Consider the following 27212-nt stretch of genomic DNA (forward strand, 5'->3'; position numbering starts at 1 on the left):
ATGGCCTCTCATATCCTTCTTGGTGTTTTTGTTCTTTGTTTCTAAGTTATTTTTTTTTCTCAAAAGTTAACATGCATGAAATAGGGATGATATTTAATAAAGTGCCAAATTAAGATGGCTTTGAGAGGAACATGGTTGAGACAGGATTCGTCATCCCAGTTTTCTCTAGGGGTTAGTTTAATGTTATCCATTCCTAAAGTTTCTAAATTAACTTGATTCTTACGGAATTTGTTATAGGTTTATTAATAGAAACATGGCCCAAGCTGCTTCTTCCCCTTGTCAATCTTATATACTGTTGGGCAAGGCCCTTCTCACCCCTAAGACCTCCCTCAACCTGAGTAGCTTCACCTCAATAAGACATTATGAACAGGACATTCCTTAGGAGGAAATGGTTCTGTCAAACTTAGCACACTTAGGTTACATGGAGTTGTGCAGTTTCTCGACATATTCTGGATAATGGGCAGCTCCAGAGTGGAATGTCACTAGCCCCGGAGCCAACAGGCCCCCAGCAGGCTTCCCCTGAACTTCCCTCCCTCCTGTCTTCTTTTTCTGAAAGCTGCAGCATTGCTTTCCCCCAGTCCAGCATTTCTGTCCATTCCTAGCAGTAAAGAGTGATGGCCTAACTTCTTCCTACTCAACTCCAAGTCCTAAAGGCTGGAGTGTCTCCTCGTGTCCCAATAGTGCCACAGGCTGGTCACCAAGCCTTCAAACATGTGCTTTGGGAGACATTTAATATCTAACTATAATACTCTGTCTTCATACTAGAGAACACCAGGACATTATTCTTTTTGATGGGATGTTGGAAATTTGCTGGTGCTCTAGATGCAACAATCACAGTGAGATTTAGGAAGCATTTTATCTCACTATGCACATAACATTCAGCTTACTGCAAAAGCTCTAAATAATTGTATCTGAGGCACATATTTTCCCTAATGCATGGGTCCATACTCTAAATTCCTTCACTGGATATATTGATTTATAAAGACAAAGGAAAAGAATTCTCAAAAAACAAAAGAAGTACTGCTAGCTGGGCTGTGTATCTGGTGATCTGAATGATACCAGAATCTGTGGGCCCGGTTATGGACACCAGCTGAACTGAAAGCAAGTATCGGCACACAAGGAATACAGGGAATAAAACAAGTTTCTGTTTTGGTTGGTTTGTTTTTGTGCAAGCATTGAGGTCAGTTTAGGCGTGAGGTCATTTGTTTGGGATTTCTGAAGTCCATTCTTCAAGTACAGTTGGCACAGAAGTTGGTTCTCACATGTTGGTCCAGTTAGTCAGGATTTGGAATTTCACAAGGCCGTTGCCTCCTAAGGAACAGAAGAGACCTTTTTTACAGGAACGTCCTGAAGCTGGGCAGGGAACACATAAAATTTGTAAGCCTAGACTTTCTTTTGCTCTCTGACACTGCAGACACAGTGACCAGGACAGATGTAGAGACTCACATCCCCAAAGTAACCAAACCATAAACCACAGCCGCTGGGGTGGACTTGACGGCCCAAAAAACAGATGAACAGCTGATCTCTGCAGCGCTGCAGGTGATGTGAGGAGGGCCAGGCGAGGCGTGGTTTCCCCAGCAAGGGCCACAACTGCCAATCACTTGCCATTCTCCAGTCACTGCCTCATAGTATCCACAGTCATCTACCAGACTTAACTGACAGAAATAAGGACAGAAGGACGACTTCCCTTTCTCTCCTTTGTCTTAATAGTATAAATTCTTAAGGGGCCTCTGATCTGAAGAAAGGGGCAAAGGAACTTCCATAGAAAATCTATGTCTTAGAAACACCAGGATGTCATCTGTCACAACATGGATAAGATCTAAACCAAATAAAAAGAGAGATCCTTACCAAGTTCTATTGCAATCGATGAATCTTTATAATCATACACATCAAACTGTTTTGTCTTTAGGAGAAATGAGTGAGAATGTGGCCAGAGCTGGACACCAGCAACTCTTAGGAAGGAAAAGCTAAGTCCCTTTTTTTAGAGGTAGGAGGGGATCATGGGAGAGGAACACTGTGGGAGACTGGCTGGGCAAGGTTATTTCTCTGAGTTGAGGTCAGGACTCCCCCCACTCACTGTGTCATTGTCTTGCCCCAGGGTCCTTTCTGGACATGAAAGAATGTTGATTCTTCTCAAGAGCTTTGTAGGCATCTGACAGCATACCGTAGAAGACAGCTGTCCTGGGGCCCAGAATGGGCAGTTTGCAGGGAACGCTCTCTGGAGGTTGGAGCGAGGAGGAGGAAGAACAGGGCTGCTTAGATTCCCTATTAAGGAAACTCAGAATAACCACCAAGCACTTCTCCCACCTTATGAGACAGATTCAAAACTCATATGTTTTGAATTGAGTCTGTTTTTTAATGGAACCATCTTATCCCCAACAACATTTAAGCTTTTACAGATCTTGTCAAAGAGGCCAAAAGTAGTACCTAGAAATAAAACCCAAGCGTTAGGAATCATTGCCAATTAAATTAAAAATGAAGATAAAACATATCTGGAGCTGTAATATTAGTCAAAGGGAAAAGAGCTCTTGATTCTCAGGAGACTTTTCAGGGACACAAGCATAGTTCTGTTCTCTGAAAAAATAACCATGATCTTACAAAAAGCTATAGCACGGAAAGAAAGCATTCTGCAATTCCAAAGGAGACTCCGTTTTTGGCATAATTTATTTTTAGAGATCTTTAAAATCCTTATCATCCTGACCTCTTCTCCAAATATGATTTCCTTTGTGAAAAGTTGGTTAGCATTCAACTTCTGCAGAAGATACATTGCCTGAAGGAAAGTACAATAATGTGGGAAATAACACCTTCCCTCTGGGAATCCTTGAATGACCCTGAGAATTGGAGTCCTGAATTCTCTGGAACAAGCTCCTTGGTCAAGCCAGATGAGAGCTAGACATAGCATAGGGTCACAAATGTAGAATCCAGTTTAGTCTCATGAAGTGAGAGAAGAGGACACAGTGGTCCAGGGGGACAGGCACAGATGGGCTAAGGACCAGATCTTAATTCTAACTTAGTGCTCTTTGTATCATATCACACTACTGTGCCAGATGGTAGGTGTAAATCAGGAGGTTGACATCAATGCCGATGTTTATAAAGAGCAAGAGCCTGTGGTGTCATGAGACTCTGGAGTTGAGCCAGAGAAAAATGCACCCAGAAGAAAACCCACAGCACTTTTGAGATATGTTCTTTCAATTTATTTAGTTCTCATTAAGAAGTACTAGTAATATATAAAGTTAGGTGATCCAGAAAAAACGAGTTAGACAATCGCTGGCATACTGTGCACTGGACGAGCTGGCCGCTCAGTGTCCATAGCATGTGCCCAGGGAGCACAGCCAGGTGGGCGACAGCTCCGGCGGCAGGCTGTGGTGCTGTAATACTGACGTCCAAGCTGAACAACGCTGTGGGCCTGGGCAGTGCCAGCAGTCTTTCTGGGCTGGTTAAAGGTGAAGGTTTCTGGTGTTGTCTAGCTCTCCTGTGACAAGAAGCTTCTCTGGTTTTGAAAGTAGAAACATGGAGACCAAACCCCCACACAACTAGAGCCAACAGGAGGTCCACAAGCTTCAGCTTCTAGTCAATTGTGCAACCACTGTTCCTGCAGCTCCACCTCCCAGGTTGCTACCCTACGTTGCACTCTGTGGGCAAGAGCCACTCCACGGCTAGCTCCTCTATTGCTAATTGAAGTTCACCCTCAGGGCTAAGGAATTAATGAAAAGCATCTTGTTACACTGTCCTCTAAGGTCAGAAAATAAATGTTCTTGCTGACGGAAGGACAGGTATGTGTATGTGTGTGTGTGTGTGTGTGTGTGTGTGATTTAGTCCTTTATAAGGCAGGTCTGAAAAAATCCAGGACCAAGGGAACCCCTGAGTGAGGGTGTGACTGACACAGATAACCCTGAAAGCTACTCTAGCTAGCTGTGCACGCTTATCACCTGGTGTCTTCTTTACGAGGTGGTCACAGTCCAGATAACAGCCGAGTGGGGAGCTTCCATTGTGTGGATGTTCTCAGTTCTAGGCTCTTGATTCCACTTTGGCCACATAAGAGCCAGGAACTCAGCCAACATTTCTGAATACCTAAGAAGTGGTTCAGAGGGACTTGGCAGCCCTGCTCTGTGCCAGAAGGCAGTGAACTGCTCCACACACATCAGCTCTTACTTGGGTCTCTGGGCCTCTTTTTTGGCATCCCCTCAAGAAATCATGTCAATCCTGTGATTTTCTTTCTAGATGCATTCTCAGTTCAGTTCTGCCTCTGAATCCCTGGGAACCTCCCAGGATAGAGCTTAGACTTTCTCCTCTACATAAAGTCATCGTAGTTCTCTTTACTGCCTGTGTTGAATGTAGAGCAGCTTCAGGTGGCTTCAGTTAATTTGGGAGTAAATTAATTTGGGAGCTCATTTGGGAATAGAGAGCTTGGGCTACTCCATACCCTTGAAATATGCTGTCCCCAAGAACAGCCCACTCCTACCTTCACCAACCCATGGCTGGTTTCTCCAAAGGATGAGTCTTAGGTCTGAAGCCTGAGAGTGAGCCACCACCCTTGTTTCTGTTAACAATAAGTGAACACTGGGGAGCACTGGGGAGCTCAGGGAGAAGGTGGGTGTTTTAGGGAGGCTGTGGACAAAATTCGCAGGGCCTTTGAGGGGCCATTCCAGGGGTGTGGAGATGTAGTCCCCTGTACAGTTAGACTAGTACCTTTGGGATTGCCATGGAGGGACTCACTATAGAACTAACTATGGAAACTGGTCAGAGCGTGTGGTGTGGAGACAGCGTGGGAAAGAGCATGATATGGAGAGGGGCGGGTGGTGTCTAGGAAGGGCCAGATGGGTGGAGTGCGAGGGAGGAGGCCAAATCCTCCCAGTGTGTCACAAGGCAACGTGTGACAGAGAAAGGGATAGAGAATGTTCAGAAAATTTAGAAATTATCTTAGGAATTAAATCTTCCACTCTACCGCCCTGGACATGGTATATCTCACCCTGCAAATTCTCTGAAAATAGACTAACCTGTTGCCATGTTCTCACGGGAAGGTTTAGGTTCAGTCTGGGATCTGCATTGATGAAGATTCATCATTCTGATTGGAAGAAGCAAGAATGCACATGAGTCCACTGGCCAGAGCTTGAGGAATGGGAATTTGTCTTTGTACATCTTAAAACAGATGATCTCTGGACCCCAGCACCTGTTAGCCTGGTGATCAGACCACTTTGCAGCAGTGAGATGACTCGGTGAAGAACACCCATTCTCAAGGTCTTTTACTTAGTGATATTTTCATGGGTTTTGAGAAAACTTTCATTTAAAAATATTTTATTCCACTGTCAAAACTCATATGATCTGAAAATAGGACTAAGGAAAGAATCCTCTAATTCCAGAGAAAAAAATAACAAACTTACAGATCACTAATTTATCCTTAAAGAGAGAGAGTTTTGGTTAGAACCTTCTATGTCTCAGTATAGGGGAGAAATAAATATTGCCATATAGCATAGATAGCTTTCCATTTGTTTTAACGTAGGGGAGCTCTCTTTTTGCTTTCAACTCTCTACCGCATGGCAGTCAACAGACAAGTTTTTCAGTAAAATAACTGAATCCTTCTTCATTGTCCAATAATTAAATACACCCCCCCCCTTTTTAACTAACAAACTAGAATTTTGACTGGATGTCATTTTTGTTCCATTTGGTGGTGTTAAGAAATCACCAAATAACAACCAAACAGACATAAGGGATTTTAGTTACTAAAAAGTGGCAGACTCGAGACAGGTTGTGCGTCATCTCCCATATCTTCTGAATCAGATGTACCATCTACTTGGAGGCTTTATATTGAGTTCTGCCTCAATATAAAGTCCTTTGACTTTATATTGAGTCTCTGGGCCTCTTTTTTGGCATCCCCTCAAGAAATCACGTCAATCCTGTGATTTTCTTTCTAGATGGATTCTCAGTTCAGTTCTCAAAGGACTCTCCTATCCTTTATGCTTTTCTTGTGAAGGTATAAAGAAAGATCATACTTTCCCCACAATAGTTCAGTAATTGTCCAAGAACAAATAAAAGGTGAAATAATGTTATTTAGTCTGGTTTAACAAGAAAATGAAACCATTCCCTAAACATCTGATTACTCTGCTCCTCAATCCACAATCCTGTATCCCGAACAAATAAACCAGAACTAAGCCATATCCCAAGGCCAATCTTTGGCTTACCTTTGGCTCACAAAATTCTCAAAGGATAGTTTCAGATAATCTGGATTGATCACAGTTCCTGGTTGTACCTGAGGAAGAAAGTCCCACTTAGAACACTGGCAGAACTACGTTCTGATTGAAATAAATGATGTCTCACTTTAGCAAACTCAAGTTGTATTTGACATCAAAGTCATTTATGCATCCCTTCAGAGGGTCTCACCCTGTCCTCAAGTCATAGGGTCTTTATTCTTTCCAGGTTCTGAGACTTGGAAGTTAGATTCCTCAAGATGAGTAAGGCTTCAAAATCTGTTCAGACCACTATGGTGCATTCTTCAGGTCTCAGGGCCCCTTTCTCACAGAGGCCTCTGGCTCCTGGACCACTCTTGGTAATTCTCTGCCTTTTGTTCTGAGGGTTTCCTCTATCAGATGCTCATCAAAGTTTTATTGTATTTATGTGCTTATTGTCTGGCTACTCTGATAGAATTTCAGCTTCAGGGGACAGAGACCCCATCTCTATTTTTGTATTTCCATCTCCCAAACTGCCACTCAAGACATTTTTTGACCACATTAGTGAAGAAATGAGCCCACTTTGAAGCATACTTGAAATTTTTATGTGTGCCCTTCATACAGGCTAAATCCAATGTAAATTTACAGAATTACTGGTTAAAATCATCTTGAGTTTTTTCAAGTTTATGACTAACACTAGTTATGACTTTTTCAATATTTCTCCAAAGGGATTGTAGCTCTGACAGTATATGATCATCACAAGACGTGGGTGCTGGTGTTCATCTGGCCTCCTCACTGAGTGACCTGCACTATGGGAATTGAGATTCAAACTTGTGACACAGTTGCAAATTACAATGTGTCAAGAACCTCTAGAGGTACTTGAAAGTAGCAAAAATCGGAATATCAGTGTACACAAAGGCCATCACCTACTGTATTGAGTTAGATTGTTCTCCTATCTCATTAGCTGAGGGGAGGATGGGGGGTGGCAGTAAAGGCTTTAGTGAGAACCGAAGGACAGTTTCTAGATAATTCTACATAAAAGGGTAGAGAATATGCCAAAGATAGATTTGGTCATTTTCTAAAGTTTCATCTATAGTTGTCTCTGCTTGAAGGAAAGATGCAGGCAACTCTACCCCTCCTGAATAGCATGACCCCTGTTGTAAAGCCTCTAAGTCCAGCTGGGTATTGCATGTGTGAAGTGGGCTGTAGGGGTTATGCCAGAACAAAGCTGCCAAGGACAGGATGTTTGTTTCTGAAAAGAAAGTATCTGGCGGGGGTGGGGACACTCCTATTTATTCTTCCACCCATATTGATTTTCTTTCATTTTAACTGTACAAATTTATGGGTCAGGTGTAATAATTCAATATGTGTATATAGTGTGTAATGATCAAATCAGTGTAGTTAACATTTCCCTCTTCTTAACGCCTAATAATAGTACTTATTTATGTAGTACAGCGTGATATTTCAACACATGTAGACAACAGATACTGATCAGATCAGGGTAATTAACTGTCCCTTCTCTTTATTGACTTTGGAACCTTCCAGCTTCTCTCTTCTAGTGGTTGTTACAGGCACCCGACTGTGCTGGAGAACACTGGAGCTTATTACTTCTGTGTTTTGGTATCTGTTATCCAACCTCTCACTGTCCCCCTACCTTTTGCCCTCTAGTAATTTCTATTATATATTCCAATCAATGTTTTAAAAACACCCATATACAAGAGACAACTTGTCTGTCTGATTCATTTCACTGAACAGAAAGAATTCCACTTTCATACATTTTGCTGTAAATTGCAGAATGATTTTTCACAATGGATAAGTACCACCTTTTCTTTATCTTTTCATCCTTTATGGACATCAAGGTGGATTCCTATCATGGCTATTGTGAACAGTGCAGCAATAAGCATGGGTGAGGTGTCTCTTTGGTGTGCTGATATCCTTTCTTTTGGATATGAACTCAGAAGAGGGATAACTGGATCATTTGGTGGTTCCATTTTTGGTTTTCTGAGAAACGCACTTACTGTTCTCCATAATGGCTAGTTTACATTCCCAACAATGGTGTATAAACATGCCCTCTTCTCTACATCCTTGTTGCATTTATTGTTTTTTGACTTTGCAAATGCCATTCAAACTGGAGCAAGACGATATTCATGGTGGTTTTGACTAGCCTTTCTTTGACAGCTAATGAACTTGAACATTTCCTTCCCAAATTTGTTAGCCATTTGAACTTTTTTTGAGAAGTGATTATTCATATCCTTTGCCTATTTTTAATTGGATTATCATCATTTTTAAAAGTTTTTAAATGTATTCTTGATATTAACCCTTTGTCAGATGAATAGCTTACAAACTTTCCTCCCATTCTGCAGTTTTCTCTTCACTCTCTGATTGTTTCTGTGCTGTGTAAAAGCTTCTTAGTTTGACATAATCTCATTTACTATGGCTGTTTCGTTTCCTGTGCTTTTGGGGTTTTATCCAAATAATCATTGCTTATATGAATGACTTGAAGTGTTTCCCCTATGTTTTCTTTAGTAATTTCAGTTTTGTGTCTTACCTTTAGTCCTGATCTACTCTGAGTTTATTTTTGTATAGAGTGAGAGAAGGGTCAAGTTTCAGTCTTTAGCATGTGCATATCCAGTTTTCCCAGCACCATCTCTGAAGAGACTATCTTTTCTCCAATGTGTATTTTCCGTATCTTTGTGGCAAATCAGTTGGATATAAATACATGGATTACTCTATTCTTTTCTATTGGTCTGTGCTTCTCTTTTTATGCCAATATTATGCTGTTTTGATTATTGTAGCTTTGTGGCATATTTTAAAGTAAGGTAGTATGAAACTGATAGCTTCTATTTGTGTGTATGTGTGTGTGTGTGTTCTCTTTCTTTTATCGTAGTTTTAAATTTCATTGTAGACATCTTTTACTTCCTTGGTTGAATTTATTTCTGGGCATTTTTTGTAGCTATTGTGAATGAAATTCCTTTCATGATTTCTTTTTTAGAAATTGGTGTATAAAAATGCTTCTGATTTTTGTGTGCTTCTTTTTTTATTGCAGATGAACACAATACCTTTATTTTGTTTATTTAGTTTTTTTTTTTTTTAATGTGGTGCTGGGGATCCAACCCACTGCTTCACACAGGGTAGACAAGTGTTCTACCATTGAGCCACAACTTCAGCCCATGTGCTTCTGATATTGCATCCTGCAACTTTACTGAGTTCATCTTTCAGTTCTAACAGTCTTTTGATGGAATTCTTAGGGGTGTGTGTGTGTGTGTGTGTGTGCGCGCACACACACACATGTGTTCTACAAACAGGGACCATCTGACTTCCTCCCTCCTGTTTGCATGTCTTTCCTTTCTTCTGATTGCCTGATTGCTCTGCTAGTCATGCCAGCATGATGGGAGCAAGCAATGGGAGTGGTGTCCTTGCCTCATCCAGACCTTAGAGGAACTATTCCTAGCTGCTCCCCTCAGCATGCTGGCGCTGAGTTTGTTACACATGACCATTATTACAAGATGCCTTCCTTTTATATCTTTGTCAAGAGTTTTTGTCATGATGTTGAATGTTTATCGAGTGCTTTTTCTGCATCTATTTTTAGTGATTTTTATCCTTCGTTTTGTTGATGTGATGTATTACACTTATTGACTTATATGTGTTGAATCATCCTTGCATCCCTGGGATAAATTTCACTTGATCATGATGAATGATCTTTTTGATATGCCACTGGATTCAAATTGCTAGTGTTTTATTGAGAATTTTTGCATTTATGTTCATTAGAAGTATTGACCTGTAGTTTTGTTTGTTGTTGTTGTTGTTATTGTTGTGTGTGTGTGTGTGTGTGTGTGTGTGTGTATGTGTCCTTGTTTGATTTCAGTATCAGGCTATACTGGCCTCATGAAATGAGTTTGGAAGAATTCTCTCACTTTCAATTTTTTTTGGAATAGTTTGAGATGTATTGATATCAGCTCTTAAAAGTCTGGTATAATTTTCAGCAGTGAAGGAATCTGGTCTTGGATTCTTCTTTATGGGGTTCTTTTAATTTCTGAATCAATTTCATCACTCATTACTTTTCTGTTCACTCTCTGTATTCATGGTTCAATTCGTGCCTGGATGTCCATACCTTTCCAGATTTAGGGGACTTTTCAGTTACTACCTCATTGAGTGGGGAGAGACTATAGAAGCTTGCCTGTTCTCAGTCCCATGGGCTGCCTATGCCTTTGTTTCCCCCTCTGTGCTAGAACACCTACCCCCACGTGGCATGGGCTTGGGTGCTGGAGTCACATTTGCTTGACTGGGTCAAATCGAATCTGTGAGGTTGCAGTCCCTTGTGCTAGTATGCAGGCATGTCGGAGGGGTCCCAGGGATCGGGATATGCAAAGGTTCCTTACCTTTAGGGCAGTATGAATTCTGACAATAATTCCCTTCTTAAAATGGTGTCTAGTCTAGCAGCCTGGACCCTGGGATTTGATGGGGAAGACGCTGTCAGCTCCTTGTCCAAATGAAAGCTATAGGGCAGATTTTGGATCACTCCCCTAACTGATCTGCAAGCCCGTGATGCCTGTAGAACCTTCCGATGGCTAGATTGCTGGTGGCTGTGCTGATGGGGCTTGCGGGCTCTTCAGTTCACCCTCACCCCTGCTGAGGGGGCGTCCCTTCCCTGGTCCATGCAGGTGTGCTGTGCTCCTCTTTCCATGCTGCTGTTTCGGGGTTCTGGGCCTTACAAGTCCTGGTCTCTCCTTGCTGAATTTCAGTGCTCTCCCAGGGTCATCACCTCAGAGTGTAGCTGTCTACCTGTTGTTCTGGTCTTCCTGATGGAGGAGGCCGTGAGTTCTGGGCACCTCTGTTTGGATGTCTTGCAATGCCCTATTCATTCTGGAAAAGGCTGAATAGTCTCTTTCTTCCAGGAAACTGTCCCTGAGGTTTACCTTCCCTTCACTCCCACCAGGTCTATTCTATTTCTTTTCAGCATATTTTGTTGCCAATATTTGTTTATCTTTTGGCTTCTTAAAGACAGAGCTTGACTTATTCTTTTTCTCTTCATTGTACTTGAGAAAGTAGGAAAGCACATGTTTTGTTCTTCTCTTTCAAGATGATTTTGACTATTCTGTATCTATTGCATTTTATTATGAATTTTAAGATCTGCTTGCCAATTTCTTTAAAAAAATGGCATCTGGGATGTTAAGAGGGATGGCACTGAATCTGTAGATAGATGGGGCAGTATTGCCGTCTTTATAACATTAAGAGTTCCAATCCATGAACATGGGTTCTTTCCATTTATTTAGGTCTTATCTTCCCATGATATTTTGTAGTTTTTGATTTATAGATCTTGTATAACCTTATTCCTAAGTATTTTTGATGCGAATATAAATGAGATTATTTTCTTAATTTCACTTTGGTTGTTCATTGTTAGTCTAGAGAAGCAAATCAATGTTTGTAAATTAAACTTGTATCCTGCAATTCTACTGTGCTTATCTATTGGCTCTAACAGTGTGTGTGTTCCCAGGACGTTCTAGATATGGGATCATGTTACCAGAAATAGAAATAGTTTTACTTTCCTCTCTTTCTTTGCCCTAATTGCCCCAGTAGAACGCACAGTACCATACTGACTAGAAATGGCAAGTGTAGACATTCTTGCCTTGTTCCTGGCCTTAGGGGAAATTATCCAGGCTTTCACTATTAAGATCCCCCTTGTTAGGTTGAGGAAGTTCCCTTCTTTTCCCTCCCGATACTACTAAGGAAGGAGGGTGCTGCTGGTTACAGCCCCTTGGCTGTCCCAACCCTGAAGGATGTTGAAGAGCCACTGTTTGGTGGGGCAGTGGTGCTTCATGCATGGTTTCTAACACTCTGAGGCTTCCACCAGGTCCCAACAGCAGCAGGGACAAGTGCCTGGGCACTTCTGTGTCTGGAGACCTTCTTTTCAGAAGCTGCAGCAAATGTGGGAGCATGGTGTGTGACACCACTCCAGTCAGGCTGGCAAGGGCAAAGGTCAAGGATGAGGTCTTGAGAAAGAGGACAGCTGTGGAAGCCCCATGCGAGCCAGTGGCCAAAGCTGGCAGGGGCCTGGGGTTGGCACATTCTACATTGATTCCAGTCCAGACGCCAGGCGGTGCCCACACTGCACTCTGTGATGCCAGCCAAGGGAAAGCCAACACAGAATGCAACTCCCAGGCGGCCTCCCCAGCGGCATCAGGTGCATTTCCAGTTCCCACACAAAACCCTTGTGGACTGCCGCTCTGTTCCCGTCCTGCCGGCCTGAAGCACTTTTGCCATGAACTTGGGGAAGGAACCTCTCTTGAATCTCCTGTTTTCCTTCCATCCCTTGCTCTCCCTCTCACCACACGAGTAGCTCTCCCGGCCTCCTTCCCAGGTCCAAGGAGAGTCCCGATATCAGAATTGAAGAGATCTTCCCATCCCCTATCCTAAACTTAGCCAGGCAGCTGAATTACCTTCAACTCAAGCCTCATCCTGGCCCCCACACTAACCCTGCTCCTTAAATCGACACAGGTCTCCTCACTCTGAGCTGGGGGAGCCTCCGTCTGAAATGGCCTCTTTCTTTAGCAGCTCCGACAGGTGGCAGAGGTTTGTCCTTGCTCCCTGCACACCCCCTTTATGTCCTTTTTTCCTGATATCCTCCCCACCACCACTCTCCACCACCAGCTATAGTTACAGTACCAAGTGACACCTCCACTAGCTAGACACTACTGGGGAACCTCCCCAGCTTTTCTTCCCAGGTGCTGGCTACATCATAATAAACCCAAAGATTAAGCTGCTTGTTTCATGATTATAATGGTTGAAGAGGACTCTATGTGTGTGTGTGTGTGTGTGTGTGTGTGTGTGTGTGTGTGTGTGTGGTGTTTGGGAGATGTGAAGAGAGGAAAAGAAGCCCCATAACCTCTGTAAGAGTGCAGTGACTTACAAGCCCAATTGGTTTACCTCATCATCTCGTCTCTTTCCCCTGGTCCACCAACCTTGGCTCACCTCTGGCTTGTTGAAATGTGGAAGGTTAAACATTTTGCGGGACCACCTTGACACATGCCCATTTCTGCCCCCCACCCCTTGCCTACCATTTTTTTTCCTTGACATGCGGAGCTCAGCCTCTTATGTCTGAGTGACATGAGGTCATGCTGGTTCTTCCTGGCCTGAGGGGGAAGAGAAACAGAGAGCGGTAAGTTACCTGGGGCAACACGGGAGTAGGAAAGGGCTAGAGAGGCAAGAGAGGTAACAGCTTTTCCTTCCATAAACAGACAGGCACTCTGGTCTCAGCCCTCTAGAGCCATCGCTGACTCAGGTTTGTCACATTTGGTAGGTTAGGAGGGAGTGGCCCCAGGCTGGGGGTGGCTGTGGGGATGCTCCAGTGGTGCAGGCATAAGGACAGGACCTGGGGCCAAAGACGAGGGCTGGCGTCCACAGGGGTCTCTCCTTTCCAACCTGAGCCCCTGTGGCTGAGGAACTGCATTCTCCATGGGCAGCTCCTGTACCCCACGTACACAGGTTCTCCACCAAACGTCCAGCTGAGGACTCTTGTTATGGTTTGGATCTGGAGTGTCTCCAGATTCTCCATGTTGGAGGCTTGGTCCCCAGGGCAGCAAGACCCAGAGCTGGGCTTCTGGAAAGTGACTGGATAAACAGTGGCTCTAACCTCATCAATGATTAGCCCACTGAGGGATGGTTCATGGTTGCATGGACTACTGGGAGGTGGCGGAGGCCAGGAGGTGGGCCCAGCTGGAGGGAGTGGGAGCATCCTCTCCTGTCTCCTGGCTCCTGATTGTGCCCAGCCTGGCTGCCATGGGGTGAGCAGCTCTGCTCCACCAAACCACCCTGCCCTGATGTCGAGCCTCTCCACAAGCCCAGGATCAATGTAGCCGAGGGAGCAATGAACGTCGCCTCTGAAGCCGGGAGCCTAAGAGACCCTTCTCCCTTCTAGCTCCTCAGGTATTTGGTCACCGCCATGGAAAGCTGACTGGCACACAGCCTATTCTCAGGACAAATGGAGGCTTCTTTTCTGCACCCTCCTTTCACCAGCCCCTCCCTGGTGCACCCTCTTTTCTCAGCCTCACCTCTGGCTCAATGCCAGCTCTCAAGCATCCATGGCCCAGTGGCGTCACCTGCCCCATCTCCAGAAAGCTGTGCATTGAGCCACCCACAGGACTGAAGCTGCCGTCCCCGCCCTCTCGCTCTCTGGGTTGGAGAGGCCACTCCAGCCCAGCAAAGGTGCTGCTACTGGAAGGACGGTGGGTACCCGTCTGGTCAGGGCACCCACTCCTTTCTTTTTGACTTGGTCTCTGTGAAAGGGTGAGAGGCAGGACTTTGGGGCATGTACACCTGCATCATGAAGCTCTCATTTACGTCTCTGGCAAGAGGTTTGTTAGGGAGGAAATGGAAACTTGAGGTTAAAGCTATGTTTGGAGCTTCTCTCTTACTCCTCCTCACGTGCACGGACTTGAAAGTTGCGTGGTAGGTTCCTAGAAGGTATAGAACATAGGGAAGAGGAGGCCACAGTGACAAGCAGAGGGTGACAATTAACTGAAGCCTTCTCCTCCTCATCCACAGCCTTGTCTGCTATCAGCACATGGTGCCTGACCCACTCCTGCTGCACTGGGGGGTGGCTGAACAGGCCTGCAAGTAGCTTCATCCTGTGAATAATAAAAGGCACTTGGGATCTGAGGACCGAACACTCTTGCCAATGTTGGATTCTTTTGATAAATATTTAAAATATGCTTCATGTTTATAGGATATTTTAAAAGAATCAACTCAGTGTTACAATCTGGGGGCTGGCATGTTAAGGTCTGCGTGTGGGTGACTAGATCTGTCCATTCAAGAACAAACTCTGACTGTGAGGCCACCATGTGAGGCTGCGGCAGGGGCCAGAGGGTCGAATAAGACAGTTTCCGGCCCTAAAGAGGACAAGAGAAGAACGTGAATTCACTCAGTACCCTGGGATCCAAAAGCCACAGCTTCTGACCTCATGCTGTCACCCTCTGTGTACCGGGAAGTGTGACGGGGTTGAAGGTATTGTGACAGAAACACATGGGGACCACAGTGAGGCTGAAAGCGGGTGGGCGCTCACTTAGGAGCAGGGCAGAGGGAGGGTCTGAAGGGTTACGAGACAGGCAGTGCTTAGGTGGGCACTTGTTGGCTGTGAGCAGGGGAGAGGGGGAGGCCTCCATCCAGGAAACACAGCATGACCCAGTCAGCCAGCTTCGGGTACCAGAGGGCAGGGTGCAGTGGCCAGTGTATCTGGAGGAAGAAGTAGGGTGAGAAGGGGGACTGGAGAGGGGAGTCTGTGTGGATGGACTCCTCTGCTTTGGGGATCCAACCCCCTGCCAGGTCTTCCCTGACAGCCTGGGGCTGGTACTCCTTGCAGCTCGGCTCCTCCATCCACCCCTCACAGTTTTGAGGTCTGACACTAAGATACCTCCCTGAAGCTGCCATTGAAGTAGGAAGCACTAGATATCTCAGAAGTGGCAACTTGCCTCTGGGCCCTGAGAAAGCAGGGAGACCACTTAGGATTGGAGGAATCAGAAAAGTGTTACTAGAAATGGCATTTACAATTGGCCTGAAAGGACGAGGACCACCTGGACAGGGTGAGGTGGCCGTGGGAGAATCCTCTGGTGCATTTGTTTTTATAGTTATAAGTAGACCTTCATCTTCCCTGCAATTAATTCCTTCACCATTTCCAGACTTCTGTTTCTGTCTGAGAATACTACTACACCTACAGGGATGAGAGCCAGAGAGTTCACTGCAACCAAGCAACAAATATATTTGCAGGATAATCCAGGTGCACAGCAGGACCATGCTGTTTAATGACGACTCCCACAGCCACTGTGGACTGTGGACTCCCACAGCCATGTGCACTTCATCCCTCGAGTTTTCAGGACGAAGTACTTTGCAGGTTGCCCTCTCTGGCCTTGTTAAGGCCTCATTCTTTAACAACAGCCTAGAGTTCCTTTCAGAAAACCTAGCTCCTGCCCCTCCTGCCATTTATTGCCCCTTATCCTGAGCTGGATGCCTGCTTCTCCGATTCCATCACAGACATGGTGAGGTGGATATGGTGACTTTATTTGCATTTTGTACTCATCTACTTCTTGAAAAAAAATGTTTTCTCCATCAGGCTGAGAGTTATTTAAGAGCAAGAACCATGCCTTGCACATCTTTGTATTCCTACAACCTGCTATGGAATCTGGCACACAATAAGTATTTAACAAACACTGGGTGAATGAATGAGTCACTACGAGCACTTTAAATTAACGGGTATAAACAAAGACATAACCGAGATTGCGTGTGAGTGTGTGTGCAAAAATCACTATGTTGTTTTCAGATGGATATTTCAGGACGCTGGTCTGGTGTACTCAATCTGTTCTGGGTAAGGTGTGGGAAGAGCACTGGCTGGATCTTAAGGGCTGCATTCCAGACAGGGCTTTTGGAGTAACTTGAGTGATTTGTCAACAATGTAAATTCTCTGGGCCTCCTCTTCCCTTCAGGTGACTGTCACTGTGGCCCAAAGAGAGAGAGGCAGGCCACAATTCTGCTCACATTTTACAAGTAGAGTGAAACCTAGTCTGACCTGCGGCTCACTCCAGCTCAGCCTCACCTCCAAGAGGAGCTACTTCCTCCCTTTCTAGAGAGGAGGATGAGGGCCTGGGGAGTGGGAAGGCAGCTATGATAGACAAGTCCAAAGCTGATGCAGTGGCTTGTAGGTCTCGCTCCTCATTCTGCCTTTTCCTCCCATCCCTGAAGCCCAGGTCTGGCCATTCCCAGCTCACTCTTAGTTTCCTTCAACCAGCTCAGCGCCAGCAGCAGCAGGATGGAGAGTGAACTGGTCAGGTTCACAGCACAACACCCTGGCTATATCATCTCAGCCAGAGGCACTGAAATATTAACGGAGCTCTCATTTCCCAGGACAGCAGACAGCAGATGCAATGGGAGTGCAGAGGCATGACGTGGGCTGTGGCCTGTCCCCAGAAGGCAAAGCCTGCGCTCCACTTTTAACAACTGGAAGTATCCAATACTGAGGGACAGCATCTGCTGAGGTTCCTAGAGCTGACTCTTGGCCCACGACCTTGGCTTTCTTAAATCCTAGGTAAAGAGACAGAGACACAGTCCTCTCCCTCCCCTTCTCTCTCATATACACACCTGTTCACATAACAAAAACTGAAAATGTAAGCACCAGATGGTGACTTTAAAAATAAACATCACAGGCTTGATGGGAGGAACCCTGACAAGTTTTGCCTCTGTCCTTCTTGCCCGTTGGCACTTTTAGTCCTTTTCTCCTTTCTCCTCCTGACTTAACAGAGATTTCACAGGTCATCTGGTTCAACCCTCTTGGTGAATCCAACAAGGAAAATATGGCTCAGAAAAGAGATTTGTCCAATAACCTGCATTAAGTTTTTGTCACTGGGAAAGTTTTTTGAATAAAAGGGTCAAAGAGATTATCTTTTCCCAGAGGAGGATCCGACTCTTAGAACCCCATATGAAAGCACAATTATTCCAATACCCCTTAGAGGGAGTCAAAAGGCAGTGGTCAAAGAACTGTCTTCAACCCTCCAAAAAATCCTGTGATAATAAACCTTTCAATCCTATCTGAAAATACCAGTCATATTAAGAATTCAGAATTAAGCTGAATACAGGTTCAACATGCTCTTACTGTTCGCTAGGAAACATGTTAAATATACCCCAATAGTGGACAACCATATGCCTACCATCCTTGCTCATCAAACCTAACTCTCACCCATCAGGCCAATGGTGTTTGTTATTACTTCTCTTTTAAAATTGCATGTGTAATTATTATGTGCTTGATTAATAAAGACAGGATCATGTGAGGTAGTTTCCTTGGTGGTCGTGAGCTTTCAAAATCTGGAGTCAGTGAGAGAGAAATAAGAGCGAGCTGTCAGTGGGTGAGGCAGGAAGTCTCTGTCCTCTGGCTTTCCCAGTGGACCTCTGCTGCTGCTCAGGTGTTTTCAGCCAAGGGGTTTTGTCACAGGTCTGATAAAAGCAGAACAGAAATGCTCCCATCTTTACTCTGACTCATTAGGCTGGGACAACGGAGCTGATCAAAGGGAGCAGAGAGGGTGGGGCAGGAGTGGGGGGGCTGGGACTCCCAGGAGCTCTAGGTAGTTGACATCCAACCCCAGCAGGTGGGAGCAGGGCTTTAGGCCCCTGCAGTCCTCCAGGTCACTCACAGGCTTCTGTTTTGCCTTGCTGGGCATGGCTGAGTCACCCCCTGGCACATGCATCCAACTACCACCATACACCTTCCCATCTCATGGCATCCTGAGGAGTCAACAGTCATGCCGGAAAATGGCAGGTAATGACAAAGATCTAATGGTGTCATTAGTCCTGGTGACTAATGACAAAGTCTAATGGTGCCATCAGTCCTGGTGACTAATGACAAAGGTCTCCCCAGTAAAGGTTTAAAGGAGGAGATGTTTAGGCTTCATTCAAAACGGTTCTTTGTTATCTCTGCCTCTCCTTTTCTCTTCGATGTCTTTGCCCGCCCCACCTCTCTGCAGGGGTCCCTCTTGCTGTCTGTCTCCCTCCTCCTGTGGCTGTGCCTCTGAGCCTGTTTCCTGTGTGTTTCTGAGGGAATGCTGCTCTGGGCACACTGTACCTGGCCCTGCCACAGGGCAGGAATGCCACTTGGAATGCAAATGTTCAAAGTTCTGCCCTTTGGTGACAGTGAAGAGGCAGCGAGCCAGGTGGCAAGACCTTTGTGCCTGTACACAGGACTGGCTGCGGCTTCTGCCAGGTGCCTGATTCAAAGGGTGAAGGAAGAGAGTGCGTCCACGGTGCGTTTCACTCCGTGAGACACAGCATAGTTTCTTTCTAGAAAGGACCAACTGCAGGCTGAGCCCGTGCTGACCTCACAGCACATGAGGCAGGGATTCATGCTCACAGCAGACTCTGGGGCCTTCCTTCCAATTCGAGGAGGTCTGTGACAGGTAAGGACCTAATCTAGGCGCCTGCCCGGTGCCCAACAGAACGGGATCCCAAGTTCCCTTCTTGCTCTTCTGGTCTGCAAGAGTGATGTCACGCAGAAACCGTGGTAGGCCAGCCCCAGGTTAGGGGGTGCGGGCGAGGCACCTAGCTGGCTCAGCAGGGGTGACTTGGGGGCCTCCCACGCAGCCTACTGGCCAAGCAGCTGCTCTTGACTGCCGCCTCGTGGCCAGCTGTGAGTACTGCCAGCGTAGGGAGCTTGCCCGCGCCCCGCCCTCTGCAGGAGCCCAGGGGTCTGAGCGCCTGGGCTCCTGCGCTGCGCCGGGACCTGGGCACCCCTGGACAAGCGGCAGAGACGTTTAGGGACGTTTAGGGCTGGGTGACTAGAAACCTTCTGGCAGTTTCTGCAGCAGCGCCCAGGCAGCCGTCCCTCCTCGCTTGGCCCCTGGCCCAGCACATGTCCCTCTTGCCTGTCCAGGTTGCTGCGGGACTAACGAGGTGACCCTAAGGCACAGCGTGGGTTCTCGCTGCTCGCGATGGCCTTCGGGTCTCTGCCCGTGCTGGGCTCACCTGCCCCGGCCTCCCTGCACGCGCGGCTCGGTGGCGTCCCCCAAGCATTTCCGGAGCTCTGGGCGCTGGTCCCCTTCCCTTCACCTCCGAGTCTCTTCGCCCTTCCTCCGCCCTGGCTCTTCCCTCACTGGTTAAAACAGGCCCTTCGAGATCCGCGCAGAGCCCCCCTCGCACGCCCCCTGCATCTCGGCTCAGCCTCCCCACCTGGAGGTGCCTTCTCCTCCCACCTTCCCCGCTGGGGCGCCGCTCTCGTGGCTGCACCTGCCCCGCCGCCCTCTCGCCCTCTTAGGTGGCCCACCGCTGGTCGCCACCTCCGTCCTGGTCGCCACCTCCGTCCGTATTAAGCACTATTGACCAAAGCCAGGGGCTCCTCTTGATCATGGCCCACCTCTACCGCACCTCACTGCGCGCTGGGCACTGGGTGGGTCAGGTGAACTGGAGGGAACACTGCACACACCGCCTGCAAGGGCCTGCGGGGCCCAGCCGGTTTTCAGAAGGAACTGCTTTCAGCGTTAAATGTCGCCTCTTCACCTCAGGAGGCGCTGCCCCCACGTCCCCAGTACCACTGCCCCCAGGTGCTGTACAGTGCCCCCAGCAGCCAAGATTGATTTCTGTGAGGTGGAGGGAAAAGGAGGAATTTCCCAGGTAAAACTCCATAGAGACTTGTTTGTGGAAGACAAGTAACGCGTGGGGTGAGTGGTTAGAGACTCAGGATCCGTGCAGGTGCAGGCCGAGAGGCAGCCCCTGAGGACCTTTGGGCAGGTCCCTCCATATTTATTCTGGTTTCTTTTTGTTGATGTTTCCAACCTATTTCTTTATTCTCAGTTCTGGAGGACTGGGTGCTAAAAGCACTTGGGACAGGGTGACAGGTGGTACCCATTTGTTCTGCAAGTGTTGACTGAACCCTGATGATGTCCCAGGTACAGCACTGTGCTAAGGAGATAGGAAATATTTCCACATTCCATGATATTCTAGAACTGCTGCTGGTTTCATTTCAATTTTAAAAATATGGATACCTTCGATGAGACATCCGGAACTTGAAACAAAACCGGCAAACCTTCATCCTTCCAGGTGGAAGCCAGAAAAGTAGTAAAGGGATGCGCAGATCTAAGGAAACAAAACAAGACAAAGTTAGAAGGGCAGTCAATGGTTTGCAGAGCCAGGCCCTTGGTTGTTTCAGAGAGGACACAGGGACACCTCTGGAGTGGTTTCCCACTCTGATTCTGGAGCATCCTGCCCAGGAAGGAGCGCCCAGAAGACAGCTCTGTCCCTTTTGTTTTGAAGTAACCAGTGATAGTTCTAGATTGTCAGACAGTGTACAAATAAGGCAGGAAAAAGGTTATTCATAAAAGCAGAAAGGAAAGGAGTGAAATGCACCCCGGGTCTCCTGGAAAAGTCTGCTTTAATGTTTTCTGCATTGAACAAGTGCTGGTCCTTTCGTGCCCGGCCTGATTTCCTGGAGATTATGTCTCTAGGCTGAGATAATTGACTTGCTTCCTCTCACTGAACATCTCCCTCCAACCCCTCTTCCTCTGGAACATTCTTTCCAGTTAGCAAGTTACTCAGGGATGCTAGTGGCAACACCAATTCTCTTCACAGGGTGACCCACCTCGCTTGCTACTGAAATTCATTTTATCACAGAATGAGGAGCCAATGCCTAGGGGTGGGGCTGGCAATCACCAACTGTCCTTTGTGCAGCCCTGTGCCTGTCCTTGGCATCCAAGAAATGGGAACTTGGAATGCTGTAGTTTTGCCAAGAATGTCTCTCCTCTCTAATGAGAAAAGATTTCATTGTTCATTTAAAGCAAAGGCATGTAGGAAGAGTTTGAGGTTCATGAAGCATCTACTGTTTCATTTCTCCTCTCCACTTCCCTGGGACCTGTGAGACTCTGGAGGTGGGTCTGACTTGAGCTCTTTTTGTACTTTGTCTTAGATATGGGAATAGGCTGCCTTGAACTTGTCACCCAAAAGCTGTCCAGGAAGGCCAGTTTAGAATTGCTCAGGCATGCAATAAACTCACACAAACCACCTCAGTGTCACCTCAGAGGCTTCGAAGGCTGAGTGTGGCTTCATCAGTCAGGCCAGCCTGGGAGAGTCCTTGGAAGGAAGGAGGTCTGGTTAGGTGCTTCCCACCAGAGCCTGGCCCTACCTCCTCCAAAGCCTCGGTCTTTCCAGAGCTCAGTGGGGGCGTGCCACGAGCACACTTCACTAAATGTTCTTTTATCTTTTTCAGACCATTCTGTTGGGACTGCTTGCCCAAGACTATGTAGTACTCAGGGCACATGGAGAACTGTCTCCCAAGGTCTAAGAAAAGACTTTTGCCCAAAATAAACAGTTTGGAACCTAGAGCTTTGAACAGACGAGGAGTTTAAAACCCTTAAGAACTGGTGACGCCTCACCTGTCCTTTCCCCTTCCACAGGTTCTGCATTCCCGTCTTGCCTCCTGAGAGCTTGGGGAAACCCAGGTGCTGTCCATCATCTTAGAATCCCCGTGAAGTGAGGAGGCTCTCTTTCTCCAAACAGAGGCTGAAATTGCTACCCAGGCCCCCCAGCATAGACATGAGCAGAGTTTTGCTGCCTACTGTGGGGAATTTCTCCTTGCTGCTAGCTTGTTTGGCCATCGGGAGGAAAAACCGCCCCTCCCTTCCCAGCTGGCTGTTGATAAACTGTCCTCTCGGACACTCCAGGACTTGGCTGTGAAAATAAACAGGTGCTGAGAAGGCCCAGTTGTGTTCTGGGCCTGCCTTTCTCAAGGCCCGCCCTGCCCTGTCCCTACCTTCTCCTGAAGGCTTGTATAATCAGAAAACAAGGGAGCTGGTGGCAGGAGAAGCAGACATTGGTGTGCTTTGCTCCTGGCTGCAGGGACAGGTCTGACAGGCATGGGGGTAGTGTGGGGTGGTGGGAGGTTAGCCTATTAGATGTCGAAAACTAGCAGCTTCACATTTAAAAAAATCTAAATTTCTACTTAGAATAACCAGTAGAGTTGGTCACTGGACTCATATACCTGCAGGTGACACTGAAGGGATAGAGGGCAGGCTGTCACTTTGGTCAGGAGATGATCCCCTATTCATTGCAACCTTCATTGGCCAGTTCTACTCATTATGCTATCCCCCTGACTGTGAGCATATGATTTGTGCCCCATCCCCAACTGAAAGATGCTAAACTGCCATCACTCATGCTGACCCTTAATAAGAACTATATTACATAGGACTTTTATTTCCTAAAGCAAGCCTTCGGATTAACTGAACTTTTGATTGCCTATTTTTATATATTTGAAGTTATGTAAAAATAACAGACATAAACGATACACACTCATACACTTTGAAAATACATGAAACTGCCTAACTGCTTACTAAGAATGTGGTGTTTTAAAGTGAAGCAAAGCAAAGGCACATGCTATTGAAGTTGGAATGTGGAGAGAGTGTTAGGATGTCCCTCGTGGAGAGTTGCTTATCTGTGGGCAGGATGGCACATGGCATGTACCAACAAGAGAGAATTTTCTTTTCAGACAGTATGCTCTTTCTAGCCAGCTGCTTCCATGCCAGGGAGCCAGCCCTGTTCAGTCTATAATGTGCATATGAAATTGCCTCTGGGCTGCCTTTCCCTGCTTTCTCTCATTTACTCTACATCATTTCACACTACCCTTCCATTTCCCCAGAGCAGGGCTGGAACCCATGACTAGGAACCATTGTAGCAAAAATGAGGGAAGAATGAGGAATCCCAGTTATTTCAAGTAGAAGCTGAAATTCTCCCTACACACAAATTCCCCCAATGTTGCAAAACACAAATATGTGTTCTATATTAGTTTGATTAGAAGAGGTAGGGCTGAGGAGGTTGGAGGAGAGCCTGACAGTTAAATACAGGCAGCTGCTACTCTAAAAAGATGGGAAACCGTAGTTCTAGACTTCTGAGGGTTAAAATCTGAAAATTTCAAACTAACTATGAGGAGAAGGTAGGGGCAATGAGGCAGGTGGGAGTGTTTTGAGAGGTGGTGACTAGGGGTACACTTCTCTTGCACTGTTGAGTGTGGTGGTAGAGAAGAAGTTGTTCCGGGTCTCATCTCCTCCACTCAGGCTTCTACCCAGACTTCACTTTTGCCTGAGAAACCCAGGACATTTTTGATTGTTGAGCACTTGACTTGGTTTCTGGACTGAGCAGATGTATCCCTCCAATACCCTCTCCCTTAAGAAAACTTCTCCCACAAGAACTTTCAGGAAAGCTTTGCCTCAGTTGAGGAATTACCTTTTGGGGAGGCTGAGAACTAATGGCTTGTTCATGTGGCTGGTCTCATTAAGCCAAGGAACCTTATCAAATTTTGGAACAGAAACCTAAAGAGGAACAAAAAGAGATCATTTTGCAGTTTATCAGTTGACCACTGTTGTCCTAACAATGACCAGAGTAAGCTAGTAGTGGCCATGTAGCAGTCCACAGTTTACAAGACATTTTTACATTTTGTATTTGACTCTCAACCATCCCATAAAGTAAAAGAGCAAATAAGTGCTATCTCCGTTTTTCAGATGAAGAAGTCAAAGCTCAGACAGTGTGAACTGCAGCTACCAATGGGATCGTGTTTTCTGACCTCCCTGTCCACTCTGCCCTGGGTGCGGCTGTCTGCCTTGGCTTCCTTCCTACTCCCATCTGTTTGTGAATCCCTTAGCCCTTCCAAGAAGTCGGCTGAATATGAGCAATCTCCTGCCCAAGCCTCTGGCTGTGTTTTCGGAGGCAGGACTCTCGGTCCTCACCCTTCAGAAGGCCAAGCTTAGGGGAGAGCCCCTACAACTGGGCCTTACTGACCTCAGCCAAGCTTTAGACCCTTAAAACCTTTCCCACGATATCTCCACCGCAAAGGTCAGTGAACAAGGAAGCAAGCTCCATGGGAGCGGGGATTTTTATCTGTGCCGATCACTGCGGCATCCCAAGCACCAAAGGCACTGGAGGTCTGTCACGACAGGCATGGATGCGCGGGAAGTCCCTGTGCCAGGGCCGGTCATTCTCTCTTGCACTGGGCTGGGATTCGCCCTTCCAAGGCCGGCCCTTTCGGCCTCCGACCGGTCTCCAAAGAGGAGCAGCCAGTAGGGGGCAGCAGCGGCCTCACGCGGCGCGGCGCGGCGAGCTCTTGCCGTGGACCGACGGGACCCGGAAGTGCTCGCCGCAGCCCCAGGCGGCTCCCCGGAAGGGGAAGTCGGTGGGCGGCCGCCCGCTTCGGCCGTGCACCCTAGGAACTCGAAGGCAGGTGGGTTCCGTGCGCGCGTCAGTGTTTCGTTCCTCTTGCTCTGCGGTCCCCTGCAGGCCCCAGACGGGGGTGGCCCGGCGGTGAGCGAGGCTCCCCCGGGGACATCCCTTCCCGACCCCTGCGCGGCTCTGCGGACCCCTCGGCCCCGCTGCGGTGAGGGGGGCGTGCCCGGCGATACCTGCGTGGTCCGCGCGGAAGGCGTGAGTCGGGCAGCGAGCGCTCCTCTGGGGTTTGCTGAGGACACTGGTGCTGCCCGAGCGTCCCGGTGTCACTGAGGGTCTTCCTGGAGCCTCAGGGTCCCGCTGCCGAGCGGGGATGATGGCCCTCCAGAGGGAGGTGCGCCCCGTTAGGTTCTGGCTTCTTGGCGGCCTTGGGCCTGGCTCTCACCCTGGGAGCGCGTCCCTCTTCCCGTGTGCAGCCTGGAGTGGGTGCCCCTGCGAACCCAGTGAGAGCTGTGGGCTCTGTCCCTGTTAATTTGCATAAATTGCATATGCAGGCCTGCAGTGGCGCTCACCTGGGTAGGGGACCTTTGGGTTAAGACTGGTGTAGAGGGAGACGATGGGGTGAGGCGCAGATCAGACTTTGGTTGCAGTCTTGTCACTCTGGGCCAGAAATGCTCAAGCAATTTGGATCTCCTCTGTTTTACTAAAAAACGGGACCAATACCTTGTGAAGATTAAGTAAAAGTGCCTAGGCATTTAGCACAGTAGACACTCCAAGTGATGGCTAGCAGGTATATATTGTTCAAGGAATTATAGTTTAAAAATTGGAAGTGAAGTTTTAATATCCCAGATTATAAAATGGCCACCACATTCATTTTATGTAGACTTGTAGTAACCTGAGTTGGTTTAATTTTCGTCTCAGTTCTACTCTGACCTTTGACAACTTTCATATTTTCACAGGTCTCTTTTTCTAGGAGTTTGTCTGTGTTGTCTTGCCTCAGAGAACAACTGCACCCATTGTGGGCCTAGCCTGGGTTGCTGCCTTTGAAAACAAGGAAAGGTGGGTAGATAACTGCATGGAATTTCCAGAGAAGTCTTATTTCAAAAAAAAAGGAAAACCACATGGGCTTACTTGAGGGAGATTGAACTGGCCTGAGTTTAAGGGAAAGGAGAAGATAATGTGTGCCCAATCTATAACTAGCACCAAGGAGGCCAAGTGGCAGAAGGTCTTGTATGAGCGGCAGCCCTTCCCTGATAACTATGTGGACCGGCGGTTCCTGGAAGAGCTCCGGAAAAACATCTATGCCCGAAAATACCAATATTGGGCTGTGGTATTTGAGTCCAGTGTGGTGATACAACAGCTGTGCAGCGTCTGTGTTTTTGTGGTCATCTGGTGGTATATGGATGAGGGTCTTTTGGCCCCCCACTGGCTCTTTGGAACTGGCCTGGCATCTTCATTGATGGGATATGTTTTGTTTGATCTCATTGATGGTGGTGAAGGGCGGAAAAAGAGTGGCCGGACCCGATGGGCTGACCTGAAGAGTGCCCTAGTCTTCGTTGCTTTCACTTACGGTTTTTCACCAGTGCTGAAGACCCTGACAGAGTCCGTTAGCACTGACACCATCTATGCCATGTCAGTCTTCATGCTGTTGGGCCACCTCATCTTCTTTGACTATGGAGCCAATGCCGCCATTGTATCCAGCACACTGTCCTTGAACATGGCCATCTTTGCTTCTGTCTGCCTGGCCTCACGTCTTCCCCGGTCGGTGCATGCCTTCGTCATGGTGACGTTTGCCATCCAGATTTTTGCACTGTGGCCCATGTTACAGAAGAAACTGAAGGCCTGTACTCCCCGTAGCTATGTGGGGGTCACAATGCTTTTTGCCTTCTCAGCCCTGGGAGGCCTGCTCTCCATTAGTGCAGTGGGAGCCATACTCTTCGCTCTTCTGTTGGTTTCCATCTCCTGTCTCTGCCCTTTCTATCTCATTCGCCTGCAGCTTTTTAAAGAGAACATTCATGGGCCTTGGGATGAAGCTGAAATCAAAGAAGACTTGTCCAGGTTCCTCAGCTAAGTTAGGGACCCCATTACACTATTAAGGCAAAGTGATAGACTGGTATCCTAACCAGCATAAAATTGGAAGGCAGAGCCCTTCTGGAAGCAGCAGGCTGATGTGGATGAGATAACAGAAGAAAAAATTGACAAAGGCTTGGGTGGTGAAGGTGTCATTTTATGATTAAAAGCTTTCTGGTGCCCTCTTGAATTATTGCCTCTCATCTATCATTCACCATAACAGATGATGTGGTCTGTATTAAAAAACAACACATCCATCAAGTTGTCTCATGACTTTTCTGAAAGCAGAAGGCAAAGGGGGTGTGAAGA

General features: G+C 47.1%; 2 protein-coding genes across 22 annotated transcripts; one reads left to right on the forward strand and one right to left on the reverse strand.

Moving 5' to 3' along the window:
• Positions 1 to 1123: 1123 nt before the first annotated feature.
• CUNH1orf105 (chromosome unknown C1orf105 homolog) lies at positions 1124 to 25278 on the reverse strand. 15 transcript variants are annotated; one of them, XM_058574434.1, is made up of 8 exons: positions 25070 to 25278; positions 23901 to 23986; positions 20675 to 20765; positions 13220 to 13294; positions 6180 to 6247; positions 4998 to 5065; positions 2078 to 2265; positions 1124 to 1311 (listed from the first exon to the last, which is right to left on the reverse strand). In XM_058574434.1, the coding sequence occupies exons 2-8, from the start codon at positions 23933 to 23935 to the stop codon at positions 1294 to 1296; spliced, it is 543 nt and encodes a 180-aa protein (XP_058430417.1). In that variant the 5' UTR covers positions 23936 to 23986; positions 25070 to 25278; the 3' UTR covers positions 1124 to 1293. The 15 variants fall into 15 exon arrangements, with proteins under 15 accessions (XP_058430417.1, XP_058430416.1, XP_058430420.1 ...); XM_058574433.1 differs by lacking the exon at positions 25070 to 25278 and adding an exon at positions 24453 to 24786; XM_058574437.1 differs by lacking the exons at positions 23901 to 23986; positions 25070 to 25278 and adding an exon at positions 22058 to 22365 and having other exon boundaries at positions 2165 to 2265.
• Pigc (phosphatidylinositol glycan anchor biosynthesis class C) lies at positions 18886 to 27093 on the forward strand. 7 transcript variants are annotated; one of them, XM_046430285.2, is made up of 2 exons: positions 18886 to 19093; positions 25793 to 27093. In XM_046430285.2, the coding sequence occupies exon 2, from the start codon at positions 26011 to 26013 to the stop codon at positions 26902 to 26904; it is 894 nt and encodes a 297-aa protein (XP_046286241.1). In that variant the 5' UTR covers positions 18886 to 19093; positions 25793 to 26010; the 3' UTR covers positions 26905 to 27093. The 7 variants fall into 7 exon arrangements, with proteins under 7 accessions (XP_046286241.1, XP_046286247.1, XP_046286240.1 ...); XM_046430291.2 differs by having other exon boundaries at positions 25807 to 27093; XM_046430284.2 differs by lacking the exon at positions 18886 to 19093 and adding an exon at positions 24779 to 24891.
• The last annotated feature ends 119 nt before the right edge of the window (positions 27094 to 27212 follow it).

This window comes from Marmota monax, unplaced genomic scaffold, assembly GCF_021218885.2.
Source record: "Marmota monax isolate L192 unplaced genomic scaffold, Marmota_monax_Labrador192_F-V1.1 WCK01_AAM20220418_F8-fsc00055, whole genome shotgun sequence".
In the NCBI taxonomy this organism is placed as follows: domain Eukaryota; kingdom Metazoa; phylum Chordata; class Mammalia; order Rodentia; family Sciuridae; genus Marmota; species Marmota monax.